This window comes from Bubalus bubalis, chromosome 9 (assembly GCF_019923935.1).
Source record: "Bubalus bubalis isolate 160015118507 breed Murrah chromosome 9, NDDB_SH_1, whole genome shotgun sequence".
Taxonomy (NCBI): Eukaryota; Metazoa; Chordata; class Mammalia; order Artiodactyla; family Bovidae; genus Bubalus; species Bubalus bubalis.
In genome coordinates, this window is record NC_059165.1 from 84,511,902 (window position 1) to 84,526,816 (window position 14,915).

At 39.9% G+C, this 14,915-nt stretch overlaps 1 protein-coding gene across 3 annotated transcripts in view; it reads left to right on the forward strand.

The window, feature by feature from the left end:
* Window positions 1–14,915, forward strand: part of MEGF10 (multiple EGF like domains 10) — a 177,103-nt gene that overhangs the window by 53,005 nt on the left and 109,183 nt on the right. For all 3 annotated transcript variants that reach the window (XM_006073352.4, XM_006073353.4, XM_044947839.2), the window contains exons 3-4: window positions 3,539–3,640; window positions 4,965–5,065. In XM_006073352.4, coding sequence (XP_006073414.4) covers window positions 3,539–3,640; window positions 4,965–5,065 — 203 coding nt within the window. The remainder of the gene's footprint in view (window positions 1–3,538; window positions 3,641–4,964; window positions 5,066–14,915) is intronic.

Here is a 14,915-nt window from a genome sequence, read left to right on the forward strand (position 1 = left end):
AACACTGGGCTGGATGAAGCACAAGCTGGAATCAAGATTGCTGGTAGAAATATCAATAACCTCAGATATGCAGATGACACCACCCTTATGGCAGAAAGTGAAGAGGAACTAAAAAGCCTCTTGATGAAAGTGAAAGAGGAGAGTGAAAAAGTTGGCTTAAAGCTCAACATTCAGAAAACGAAGATCATGGCATCTGGTTCCATCACTTCATGGGAAATAGATGGGGAAACAGTGGAAACAGTGTCAGACTTTATTTTTTTGGGCTCCAAAATCACTGCAGATGGTGACTGCAGCCATGAAATTAAAAGACGCTTACTCCTTGGAAGGAAAGTTATGACCAACCTAGATAGCATATTCAAAAGTAGAGATATTACTTTGCCAACAAAGGTCCGTCTAGTCAAGGCTATGTTTTTTCCAGTGGTCATGTATGGATGTGAGAGTTGGACTTTGAAGAAAGCTGAGCACCAAAGAATTGATGCTTTTGAACTGTGGTGTTGGAGAAGACTCTTGAGAGTCCCTTGGATCGCAAGGAGATCCAACCAGTCCATCCTAAAGGAGATCAGTCCTGGGTGTTCATTGGAAGGACTGATGCTAAAACTGAAACTCCAATACTTTGGTCACCTCATGCGAAGAGTTGACTCATTGGAAAAGACCCTGATGCTGGGAGGGATTGGGGGCAGGAGGAGAAGGGGATGACAGAAGATGAGATGGCTGGATGGCATCACTGACTCAATAGACATGAGTCTGAGTGAACTCCGGGAGTTGGTGATGGACAGGGAGGCCTGGAGTGCTGTGATTCATGGTGTTGCAAAGAGTTGTACACAACTGAGTGACTGAACTGAGCTGAATGTGCGACTGCCTAGATGGCAGGTCCACACACAGAGGACACTCTCTCCGCTAGAAATGGAATGGAGAAATAATGTTCAGGCCTCAAGATTCATATATTTGCAAGCTGTTGGTTTGTTGTTCAGTCACTCAGTTGTGTCTGACTCTTTGCCATCCCAAGGACTATGGCACGCCAGGCTTCCCTGTCCTTCACCACCTCCTGAGCTTGCTCAGACTCATCTCCATTGAGTCATTGATGCCATCCAACCACCTCATCCTCTATAATCCCCTTCTCCTCCTGCCTTTTATCTTTCACAGCATCAGGGTCTTTTCCAATGAGTTGGTTCTTCGTATCAGATGGTCAAAGTGCGGCAGCTTCAGCTTTAGCATCAGTCCTTCCAGTGAATATTCAGGGTTGATTTCCTTTAGGATGGACTCGTTTGATCTCCTTGTCATCCAAGGGACTATGGATTGGGAGGGAAAAGAATTGGTGAAGAAAGGCTTAGAATTTGCATCAACATGAGCTTCAGGATGCTTCCTAGGTGGCTCAGTGGTAAAGAATCTGCCCGCCAATGCAGGAGACACAGGTTTGATCCCTGGGTTGGGAAGGTCTCCTGGAAAAGGAAATGGCAACCTATTCCAGTGTTGTTGCCTGGGAAATCCCACAGAAATCCCACAGAGCCTGGTGGGCTACAGTCCATGGAGGCACAAAGAGTCAGACACGACTTAGTGACTAAAGCACAACAACCACAACAAACCTCAGGACACTGCTAGGGGTCTGAAGGAAATCTGAATAGCTTCATGTGATATTTCATTCCAAGAAAATTTATATTTTAACAGAGACCTCTTGGTTTACCCAAAAGGAGTTATATCAGAGATGTAGGTGATTGCATACTCCATGCTCATCTGAACCTGTTATTGCAGGTGCCATCTGCTGGAGTAGAAGGAAGTAGTTGTGTGCAATGTATGTTAGAAATGCAGAAGTCAGTGGGAAGGCATCTTCAAGAACATCTCTTACCCCGTTGTTTTACAATGTGATAAATCCAGGGAAGTGAGATTCTCTCCTGAAGGTCAGCCAGGTTCTCAGTATCAGATCAGGATGCTAATAATCTTGCCTTCTTCTAATCCAGTGGTCTTTTCACAAGGACCTACTACATTTGCCTCAGACCTGTGGAGGATCCCTAAATTTACCTAGAAATCAAGTTGCAATGTCCCAAATACACGGAGTTCAAACAGTATGATGAGTTCATGGATGTCTCATGATGACTGACAGAGACCACTTGGAGAAAGAAATAGCACTGTGTGTGAGGCCAGTACAGCTTAGCTTTCAAATCAAGAGTCTCTTTTCTTTATCTAACCTGAATTTATTCATGTAGAAATTTTAACCCCATTCCTTCCATACTTTCTGCAGTTCATAGCTCTTTTTAATGAACTTGGCCTATTGTTCTGCACCAAGTGAGTCCATGATTGTGGCTTTTGTTGTTATTGTTGTTAGCATGAATTAAAGATTTTAGTGTAAATCTTTATAAGACTGCTAAAAAAGAGAAAACAAATTGTTCTGAAAAGGGGATTCTCCAGATTTTCCTGTAGGCAAGAAATCTAAGCTCTTGGGCATGCAATAGACTGCTTTGAAATAAAGTAAGGAATTGAATAAGGAATATTCTTCATATTTGGGGGATCTTTTCAGCCACATTCTTAGACCCATTGGATTGCGTGTTTTTACTCTTACAAGAATCTATTAATGAAAATATATTGGAAAACAGACTGTTTAAGTAGCGTCTGGTTGTTAGTATGATTATTTCAGGTTAACTGTGTCAGCCATATGTTTAGAATCAGGCTTAAAGGCTTCTTTGTAGCTTCTATGTAGAGGCTGCATATATTCTTCCTTTACCTGAAGATAGGGCAGGTGCAAGAAAGAAAATCATTCGAAGTTCCAATCTGAGAAATATACTTTCTGATTTTCCAAAATCAGTAGCAAAATGTACTCATATTTGCTGATTACACTTATTTAATTTTTGAATTGAAAATTGCTCAGTCATGTCCGACTCTTTGTGACCCTATGGACTGTAGTCCATGGAATTCTGCAGGCCAGAATACTGGAGTGGGTAGCCTATCTGTTCTCCAGGGGATCTTCTTGACCCAGGTCTCCTGCATTGCAGGCAGATTCTTTACCAGCTCAACTAGGGGTATTATTTAGTGAGGCCTATGATGAAAACGTTTTTTGAAAGGTTTTGATATCCCTGGATCACAGGGTATGGGATGGAACTGAAAATTACAGAAAAATATGTGGTGGTTTTTAAAAAATATTTATTTGGCTGCCTTGGCTCTTAGTTGCAGTACACGGGATCTAGTTCTTTGACTAGCGATTGAACCCAGGCCCCCTGCATTGGGATCATGAAGTCTTAGTCACTGGACCACCAGGGAAGTCCCTGTAATGGTATGCTTTTAAATTTAGTGATAATGGAGTTTTGGGTGAATAGTAAATGGGAAATTTTTTGAAATTTATAGCATAAACTCTTGTGTTTTAAATATTTTAATGTTGGAACTTTTAGGGTTCAAGTTCAAATAGAAACCCATCAAAACATGGAGATTCTGTTAAAAGTCAGCGTGGAGTCGGACGTACAGATAATTTAGCCAGTGACCGTTTTTTGGTACAGAGTCTATCATTAATGCAAGAGAAATACTGACTGCTTCTCTTTTCTCTTCTTTTCAGCTACTCTGTGACTGTGCAAGAGTCATACCCACATCCCTTTGATCAAATTTACTATACTAGCTGCACCGACATTCTGAACTGGTTCAAATGCACGCGGCACAGGTACTGCAAACCCAGATGTGTTTATTTGTTTGGCATAGTGGAATGGAGTCTGACACAGTCAGAGATATTAAACACTTGAGAAAGTGGGCCCATTCATAGAGTGAATAGCTGTTGAGTGCGGGTGGTTGTTGTAGCCATGTTCCAAGCTGCAGGAGATATGGAAACACAAAAAGATTGTCTGTCCCTCCAGGAACTTACACACAAAACATCTACTGATTACCATCATTTGATTCGCTGAAGTCACCCAGCTGTTGAGCAAACCTGGGGAGACACTCTTAAATATGGATATCACCAGATATCAAAAAACTCGATCTTAGCCTATGTTTCTACTTGAACATCGAATTTAATTTAGACTAACTTAAATTTGAATTACATTTAAGAAAAATAAGCCGCATGTTTATTTTTTATATAAATGTGAAAACAAAACAAACACACTGTGTTAAATAATCATGTTACTATGGAAGAAAACTGTCTTGATTTCATTAGTAAAATACTTGTCGTCTGGGTTGTGGGTGGAATGTGGTACCTGCTGATTTATGCTGCACTAAATGATGTCACACTCATTATTATTTCTTAGGACAAACTTTCCTTGACTGCTGTGTCTAAACCAGCATTCCTTCATGTCACAATCTATTCCCTTACTCAAGCTTTGTTTTTTTGACAGCATTTAATCATTACCGGCCATTATTTGATAATATATTTATTTGTTGAGTGTATATCTTAAATTATACAGGTCTGTCTTCCCCAGTAGAATGTAAATTTCTTGAGGGCAAGAGCTTTATATTCTTTCACTCACTTTGAGCTCTTTCCCCAATGCCTGGAATATGGTAAGTGCTCAATAAACATGTGTTATATAAATGGATTGGTAAATGAATGAAGCTTGAGTTGTATGTAAAGGTCTTTATTTTTGGTGTCCTATTTTGTAGTAGGGTAAAAATGCACTAACATAGATTTTTAAAGGACTTCTCCAAATTCTTCCTCTAAAACCTATATAGAAAAGTAATATATATGAAACTGATCAATATATTATAAAATATCTCAAGTGAAGTAGAGAAGACATGAAGCTTCTGATTCCTTGGAAAAAGTGCTGGTGGACTTAAATGTCCATTCAGTGTATTCTTAGCAAATTGGTGAGTTAGTATAGTATTGCTCAAAATATATATCCCATGTTTCTTCTTTATTATTTTGGAGGACTTTGTTTTTTATACCTATATCATGTTTGATAGTTTTTTGTATTAAAATATAAATTTTTGATTTCTAATCAAATTGCACATCAAAAGATGTAAGGATGTGATTGTTTTTTTTTTTTTTGACCTCTATATAGAATCAGTTATCGGACTGCCTATCGACATGGAGAAAAAACTATGTACAGACGCAAGTCCCAGTGTTGTCCTGGATTTTACGAGAGCAGGGAAATGTGTGTCCGTAAGTAAGACTTAACATTTCTTGGAAGTTCATTTATTTTTCCCAGTGTTGGTTTGCATTGTTAGTGGCAGCCTGCGGAGATGGAGATTGAGGCCTGTGGCATCTTGGATCCTTCCCTTATGCTCACTGCTGCTATCTTGGCCTGTGTAAGCAGGGAAGCATTCACTATGTCCCTCTGTCCCGTCACAAGTCTCCACATGAAAGTCACTTGAGTATTACTCAGCCATTAAAAAGAATACATTTGAATCAGTTCTAATGAGGTGGATGAAACTGGAGCCTATTATACAGAGTGAAGTAAGCCAGAAAGAAAAACACCAATACAGTATACTAATGCATATATATGGAATTTAGAAAGATGGTAACAATAACCCTGTATACGAGACAGCAAAAGAGACACTGATGTATAGAACAGTCTTTTGGACTCCGTGGGAGAGGGAGAGGGTGGGATGACTTGGGAGAATGGCATTGAAACATGTATAATAACATACATGAAATGAGTCGCCAGTCCAGGTTCGATGCACGATACTGGATGCTTGGGACTGGTGCACTGGGATGACCCAGAGGGATGGTATGGGGAGGGAGGAGGAACACATGTATACCTGTGGCGGATTCATTTTGATATATGGCTAAACCAATACAATATTGTAAAGTTAAAAAATAAAATAATTAAAAAAAAGAAAGTCACTTGAGAAAGCAGAAGTTATAGAAAGATGATTCAAGGTTGGATGCTGCAATGTTTGTTACAATTCTTCAAGAAAAGTCTGTTTGGAAATCAGTCAGGGAGTCATCAGAGAAGAGAACAGAGATGTAAGCTTCCTGCAGCAACTCACCAGAGTCTTGAGTCAACTTTCAAGGGGCCAGCATGTTCTTTTCTGGTACATAGACTGAAAGGCTTATTAAGGAGCTTTCACAATATGAAATGGCTGTAAGTCTGAATCACAAAGTAGACCTTTTTTCATTGTCATTTCTATCATCCCTCCCCTCCCCATCTCACTGATTCATTTTGAGATGTCTCGAGAGAAGTTTGATATTTTATGATACACTTTAGGAAATCTTAGAATATCATGTGGAATGTAGTTTGCAACTGTGCTTTCTAACTATTGTGTGTAGGACTCTTAGAGACACTTCAGATCAGATCAGATCAGATCAGTCGCTCAGTTGAAGTGGGCCTTAGAAAGCATCACTACGAACAAAGCTAGTGGAGGTGATGGAATTCCAGTTGAGCTATTCCAAAACCTGAAAGATGATGCTGTGAAAGTGCTGCACTCAATATGCCAGCAAATTTGGAAAACTCAGAAGTGGCCACAGGACTGGAAAAGGTCAGTTTTCATTCCAATCCCAAAGAAAGGCAATGCCAAAGAATGCTCAAACTACCGCACAATTGCACTCATCTCACATGCTAGTAAAGTGATGCTTAAAATTCTCCAAGCCAGGCTTCAGCAATATGTGAACCATGAGCTTCCAGATGTTCAAGCTGGTTTTAGAAAAGGCAGAGGAACCAGAGATCAAATTGCCAACATCCACTGGATCATTGAAAAACACTTAAGATAGGTATTATTAAAAATGATTTTATTCAAATATTTTAGCTCAACAAAGAGCTAGGAGGACATCTTTGCTTTCTGAGATGAGATGCTGGTATTGAGTAGTAAAAAGAGACAGAGTTCTGCTCTAACATGGAGGCACTAGAAATTTCTGATCATGTCTGGGCTTAAGACTCTACAGAACTGAATGATAGCACTGACTTGGCCACCGCTCAACTGGGTGGCCTTGGATAAACCATTTATATGGGTTTATAATTTTATTTGAGGCTGCTGCTGCTGCTGCTAAGTCGCTTCAGTCATGTCCGACTCTATGCGACCCCATAGACAGCAGCCCACCAGGCTCCCCCGTCCCTGGGATTCTCCAGGCAAGAACACTGGAGTGGGTTGCCATTTCCTTCTCCAATGCATGAAAGTGAAGTGAAAGTGAAGTCGCTCAGCAAATTTGAGGCTGCTGCTGCTAAGTTGCTTCAGTCGTGTCCAACTCTGTGCTACCCCATAGACGGCAGCCCATCAGGCTCCACCATCCCTGGGATTCTCCAGGCAAGAACACTGGAGTGGGTTGCCATTTCCTTCTCCAATGTATGCAAGTGAAAAGTGAAAGTGAAGTCACTCAGTCGTGTCCGACTCTTAGCGACCCCACAACTGCAGCCCACCAGGCTCCTCCGTCCATGCGATTTTCCAGGCAAGAACACTGGAGTGGGGTGCCATTTCCTTCTCCAATGCATGAAAGTGAAGTGAAAGTGAAGTCGCTCAGCAAATTTGAGGCTAATTTGCTCTAAATAGAGAGAGGGCTTAGACCAGTTTATGTATCATCTTCCTTCTAACCTTTGGAGTCTATTATTTACATAGAAAGGGTGTAGTGTTAGTCACTCAGTCGTGTCCAACTCTTTGTGACTCCACGGACTGAAGCCCTCCAGGCTCCTCTGTCCATGGAATTCTCCAGGCAAGAATACTGGAGTGGGTTGCCATTCTATTCTCCAGGGTATATAGAAAGAGTGATATCTCAAATTTGATTCAAAACCAAAGCTATATATGATAATAAATGTTCATTGAAGAGAAATTAGAAAATGTAACTAAGCAAAAAGAAGAAAATACAAATATGTTGTGACTGTCTTTCCTGGTCAGTAAATGTACTTCTGCAACAATTTACAAATGTCAGTGTTTATTGGATTATAGATGTTTATTTAACTGATCTCAGCTCTTGAATATTTACATGATTTCCAAGTTATAACTATTATGGACTACTTTAGGAGATGTCATTGTGATTAAATCTTTGTTCATCTACATAATTACTAGGTAAGGATACCTTCATAGACATAGAATTTCTGGGTTAGAGGCATACACATATTCCTAGAATGTTTGGTGTGTTTTCAATTTATACCTCCATCAGCAGTGTAGAATGTCTTTTTGTTTATATGGTGGTGGTGATTTAGTTGTTAAGTTGTGTCTGACTCTTTGCAACCCCTTGGACTGTAGCCCCCAGGCTACTCTGTCCATGGGATTTCCCAGGCAAGAATACTGGAGTAGGTTGCCATTTCTTTCTCCAGGGATCTTCCCTACCCAGGGATTGAACCCAGGTTTCCTGCATTGCAGGTGATTCTTTACCAACTGAACCACCAGGAAAGCCCATCTTTTTGCTTATATCCTGTGCCAATTTTCCTTTTGCTATTTTTCTTAATTTGCATGCGTTTGATTAATAATGGTACAGAATGAGAAAAATTATGTTTATAATCAAACATCTTTGAGAATAATCATGAACTGATCTCTGTGGCCTAGGCTGATGGGAAATTTTCAAAGGAGGGCCTTGAATACACACAGCCTGGAGAGTGGGGAGGCCTGGCTGGTCGGGCTGGCCACTTCCCAGATGCTTCAAGGAGACATTATCTTGGTGTACTTGCCAGGGTTCAAACCTACAAGCCTAGTTGTCAGCACACTGAGAAAATAGCTCTATCTATTGTGGATTTTTTTGTTAATCCAAGTCCTAAGAGTCATATAAAGTCGGGGTGCTAATTCATTGTTACACAGAACTTGGAGAGGAGCTGACACAGTATCCTGGTCATACCTTCTCTCCTTGAAGATCTGGCATGTGGGAAACTAAATTTTATTGGCAGCTGATGTAGGGATTGTGGATCTGAGCAAGGTTAGTTAGAAATTTCAGTGCTTCATGGTTCTAGCCTTCCAGAGCCCAGTGCCTCCACTAGCCCAGTAGTACAGCTAATCTCAGAAAGCAGGGCAATCCCACAGGACCGTCATACCTGCTAAAGATTATTGCCACAATGTGATGGTAAAGATATTATAACTTCCTTGAGATAAGTCTCATACTAGCCAATATGACTCCTGAATGCTTGGATGACCATCTCTAGCATTTGTCACTAAAATTTTCCTTTTCTTGCAGTTTTCCTTTAGATATGTTAATACATTTAATCAGCGCACTGTCTGGTCTCTGAGGCCTGGGAGCTATTTGGTCTCTTTAAGGGTATCTTTGTATCTCTCCACTCTGATGTCTTGATTTCATAGCTTAACCCCAGAGGACAAGCATGCTTCCGTTACTTCCTTGTTCTCAGGGATGCCTCTGGTACATCTTCTGTTCTCTCAACAGCTGGCACTAGCGAGACACCCTTGTGGATAGAGAAGGAAGAGAGAACACATGATTCTTGTTTCTGCTTTCATAATCTTTTTTTTTTCCAACTAGGTTTTGCTGCCAGGCACCCAGCACGGTCACCATTTTAACTGTTTCCAGCAAGTTATCAAAAGGAATTGAAACACACGAATTGGTTATAATTTTGGTTTAATTTTGTTAATCAGTTTACCTAGAAGGCAAAAAAAAAAAAAAAAGGATGGTTTCACATAACAACCTATATTAGAAAAAATAGTTTCCTTTACGTGGCTAAGGTAGCTCCCCTGGAGAGCAAGTCCCATCTTCCCATCCCTCCCTTCCCCTGCTTCATCCTGCCCAAGATTATTCATTTCTACTAAACTCTCAGGCTGTACAGAAGCTGCTGGTCCACAGAGCACACTTCGGGTAACAAGGCTCTGTGTTCAGAAGACAGACATTTACCATCAGGCAGGAAGAGCCAAAACAAAAGATGTGGGGAATAGTGTGGTTAGAAGCCTTTCCTAAGAATCTGGCTGAAAAAGAGAATGGATTGGAAAATTCTCCAAGAAGAAAATATTGCGGGACATGAAGATGTCTGTAATTCCTTTGTGAGGTTTTAACCTGTTCATAAAATTACACTTGTACAGTTATTCATTTTTCAAAGTTCCTATTATTGCCTGATTGTGTTTCATTATTTTTAAAAACTGGAATGTCATTTATTTTCTTGACTTAAAAAACTGAAATAGAGTTGACATAAAATATGTTAGTTTCAGGTTAGTGATTTGACATTTGCATATATTAACAAATAATCTCCAGGATAAATCTAATAACTACCTGTTAAAATCATTACAAAGCTATTATAATATTATTAACTGTATTCTTTGTGATGTATTCATATTACATCTATGTGGCTTATTTTATAACTGGAGGGTTTTGCTTCTTAATTCCCTTCACCCATTTCACCCTCAACTCCCAATGCCAGAAACCACTCATTTATTCTCTGTAGCTGTGATTCTGTTTTCATTTTGTTTTTAGATTTCACATACAATTAGAACCAGACAGTATTTGTCTTTTTTATGTCTGACTTATTTCACTTAGCATAATGCCCTCTGCATGCATGCTAAGTTGCTTCAGTCTTATCCAACTCTTTGAGACACTATGGATTGTATGCCGCCAGGCTCCTCTGTCCATGGGGATTCTCTAGGCAAGAATATTGGAGTGGGTTGCCATGCTCTCATTCAGGGGAATCTTCCCAACCCAGGGATTGAACCTACACAATACCCTCTAGACCTATTCATATTGTTGGAAATAGCAAAAGTTCACTCTTTTTATGGCTGAATAGTATCCCACTATATTTGTATATCGCATCTTCTTTATGCGTTTGTCCACTGGCAGACACCAGGTTGTCTCCATGTGTTCAGTTCAGTTCAGTCACTCAGTCGTGTCTGACTCTTTGCGACCCCATGAAGCGCAGCACGCCAGGCCTCCCTGTCCATCACCTACTCCCGGAGTTCACTCAGATTCACGTCCTTTGAGTCAGTGATGCCATCCAACCATCTCATCCTCTATTGTTCCCTTCTCCTCCTGCCCCCAATCCCTCCCAGCATCAGAGTCTTTTCCAGTGAGTCAACTCTTCGTATGAGGTGGCCAAAGTACTGGAGTTTCAGCTTTAACATCATTCCCTCCAAAGAAATCCCAGGGCTGATCTCCTTCAGAATGGACTGGTTGGATCTCCTTGCAGTCCAAGGGACTCTCAGGAGTCTTCTCCAACACCACAGTTCAAAGGCATCAATTCTTCGGCACTCAGCCTTTTTCACAATCCAACTCTCACATCCATACATGACCACAGGAAAAACCATAGCCTTGACTAGACGGACCTTTGTTGGCAAAGTAATGTCTCTGCTTTTGAATGTGCTATCTAGGTTGGACATAACTTTCCTTCCAAGGAGTAAGCGTCTTTGAATTTCATGGCTGCAGTCACCATCTGCAGTGATTTTGGAGCCCCAAAAAATCCATACATGACCACAGGAAATAATGCTTCAGTGAACATGAGGTGCAGATAATCTTTTTGTGTTAGTGTTTTGTTTCCATCAGATAAATACACAGAAGTGGAATTGCTAGATCATGTGGTAGTTCTATTTTTAATTGTTTTGAGGAACCTCCATACAGTTTTTCATAGTAGCTGTACTATCTTACATTCCAACCAACATTGCACGAGGATTCCCTTTTCCCCACATCCTCACCGACATTTATTGTATCTTGTCTATTTGATGATAGCTATACTAACAAATGTGAGATGATATCTCATTGTGGTTTTGATTTGCATTTCCCTGATGATTAGGGATGATGAGCACCATTTCATGTACCTGTTGGCCATCTGTATGTCTTCTTTAGAAAAAGGTATTTTCAAATCTTTTGCCCATGTTTTAATCAGGTTTGTTGTTTGCTTGTTGATAGTCTTGTGGGTCGGAGAAGGCAATGGCACCCCACTCCAGTACTCTTGCTTGGAAAATCCCATGGGCGGAGGAGCCTGGTAGGCTGCAGTCCATGGGGTCGCTAAGAGTCGGACACGACTGAGCGACTTCACTTTCACTTTTCACTTTCCTGCATTGGAGAAGGACATGGCAACCCTCTCCAGTGTTCTTGCCTGGAGAATCCCAGGGACGGGGGAGCCTGGTGGGCTGCCAGTCTATGGGGTCGCACAGAGTCGGACACGACTGAAGTGACTTAGCATAGTCTTGTGGGTGTTTGCTTTGCAGTAGTTTTTTAGTTTGATGCAGTCTCGTTTGTTAATTTTTGCTTTTGTAGTCTTTGATTTTGGTGTAAATCCAAAGAATCATCACTGAAAGCCATGTCAAGGACTTTACATCTATGTTTTCTTCTAAGAGTTTTACGGTTTCAGGTCTTATGTTCAAGTCTTTAATCCATTTTGAGTAGATTTTTGTGTATGATATATGATCCAGTTTCACTTTTTTGCATAGGGTTGTACAGTTTTCCCAACACCATTGATTGAAAAGATTGTTTTATGTTCTCGACTCTTTTGTCACAAATTAATTGACCATATATGTATGGGTTTGTTTCTAGACTCTGTATTCTGTTCCACTGATCTATGAGTCCGTTTTTAATGCCAGTACTATACTGATTACTACAACTTTGTAATCAAGTTTGAAATCACAGAGTGTGGATACCTCTAGCTTTGTTCTTTCTCAAGATCACTTTAGCTATCTGGAGTCATTTGTGGTTCCATGCAAATTTTAGGATTGTTTTTTCTATTTCTGTGAAAAATACCATTGGGTTTTTGATAGAGATTGAATTGAACCTGTAAATGGTGGCTTTGTTAGTATGGACAATTTTATAATGTAAATTCTTCCAACTGTGGGCGTAGAATGTATCAAATGTATCTGAGTCAGGCTTTATGTATTTGTATCTTCAATTTCTTTCATCAACTTATTATAGTTTTTAGTGTAAAGGTCTTTCACCTCTTTAGTTAAATTATTCCTAGGTTTTAAATTCTTTTTGATGCCATTATAAATGGGAATTTTTTATTAATTTATTTTCCTGATCAGTTTTACAGTTAGTATTAATTAGCAATTAATTTTAATTTACTAAAATTATAAATCCAAAACCTAGTTGTTTCTTGACATAGAAAAAGAACTTATGGTTACCAAAGAGGAAAGGGAAGGTGGAGGGATAAATTAGGAGTATGGGATTAAGAAACACACAGTACTATAAATAAAGTAGATAAACAACAAGGATTTACTGTATAATACAGGGAACTGTGTTCAGTATCTTATAATAACCTAAATTGGAAAACAATCTGAAAAATATAACTGAATCACTTTGTTGTACACCTGAAACTATCAAGACATTATAAATCAGGTCTACTTCAATTAAAAAAAAACAACAGAAATAACAAAACCTACTTGTTCTTAAGCTAAATTCACCTGATAGATGTTTTACTCATCACTGATTGATTTTTTTGTATCTTTTGCCATTAAGATATATAAACGTGTACATATATATATATATATATTTTTTTTTGCCTAACTTTAACCACCATGGTAATTGCTACAATTATGTATTCTTTTCATATAGCTCTTATCTTTCATGACCACACATCCCTTGTAAATATTAGTGTCTGGTTGCATTTTGCAAATGTCATGGCTACATTTGAATTTCAAATCATAACCTCTGAGGTCATCTTGTTCATCCTCTTCCACCTTGCCTTGGTCCCACGTGTTCTCTGAAGTCATGAGAGTAGACGTTGTTTGGCTCTTCCTTCACAAGATCAGTAGTCTTAGACACTTCCTGTCTTCCGTCTTCTCAACCTTGATCCCTCAAGATTTAATATAATTCTTTCCTTTAAAATTTTGATCTTGTTCCTAAAATGAAAAGATGCATAGCACAAACTGGCTTAAATGCAGTGTTCCAAAGTTATCTGTTAACATCTATTTCCTCCTCACTTTTTGACTATCTCACTTACATTTTCTTCCTTCCTTCTTTCTTTCCTTCCTGCCTACCTACTCATTCTAATGTTGGACACTTAAATGTTGCTCACTGTAGCCACTAAGCTATTTTGAATTTCTTTGTACATGTGAAAAATTCATGAGACAAATTTAGTAGGATTTCTGGGACAAAGAGTATGTATTTTGTATCAGAAAAGATTAGGTTTGGCTGTGAAATAAAAGTTTGTTTCTTTCTCACATGAGTCCAGAGGTTGGTAAACCAATAGGAAACCCAGCAATTTCCACCTTTCTGCTCCACCATCTCTAGGGTGCAGCCTTCATCTTCATGTGCCATTATTGATTTCCTCACATCAGTCTAGGTCCCCAGCAGTGGGTACTTAGTTACATGACCTCACTGAGCATGGGCATCTTTATTCTGAGTGGTCAGGAGCCCAGTAAAAATATATTTCTATAGGAAGGGAATAATGGAATATTAGGAGAAAGGAGAAATCTGAGTCACATTTTAAGACTTTTTGATACAAACTTCCAAATTGCTATCTAAATTGGTTCTAACAACTTGCCTGCCTGCAAGGAATATATGAGGGTGCCCACTTCCTTGTATTCTTACCAACACTAGATGTGATTATTGCTTTCAGGCTTCTGGGTGACAAGAGTACCTTGCTTTTCTTTGGATTTTCTTACTTATTAGTGTTGCGGTTCTCTTAAGAAATATGTATTTGTTAGCTACTGGTATTTTGGTTTCAAGGGGGATAAAGTAGACTGCTTTGTTCTTCAAACAGCTATAGAAATGCTGTTTAGAAACAATAGGTGGCAGTGGAGAGAGAAATGGGCGGATTTCCCAGCCTGTAAAGGAGATAGTTTGAGACTGAGACTTGAATAATAAATGCTAGGAGTCAAACCAGCAGGTGCTTCGAGCTCCTTACCCTTACCACTGTCACTGGGATCCATTCTCTCCATCCTAAAGTCCACAGGTCCTCCTCTCCCAAGGCCTCACCTGTTTGTAGCTCCAGGAATGGTTTGGAGCCAGGGTGGCCGCTTGACTTCTCCCACGGCCCCGACCATCAACACCAAGGAGAGAGCCGTGATCTCTTCCCCTGTGGCAGTGAGGGCACCCCCAGCAGTCCTAGACAGCGACACGAGGCTGTGGGTCGGTGGAAAGGAGTTGAGACCCGGACTCGTGATCACCATGTTCTTGTACTTGAGTAGTGAATAAGGACTTGAGGCTGGCCTAGGCATCTAACCATTAT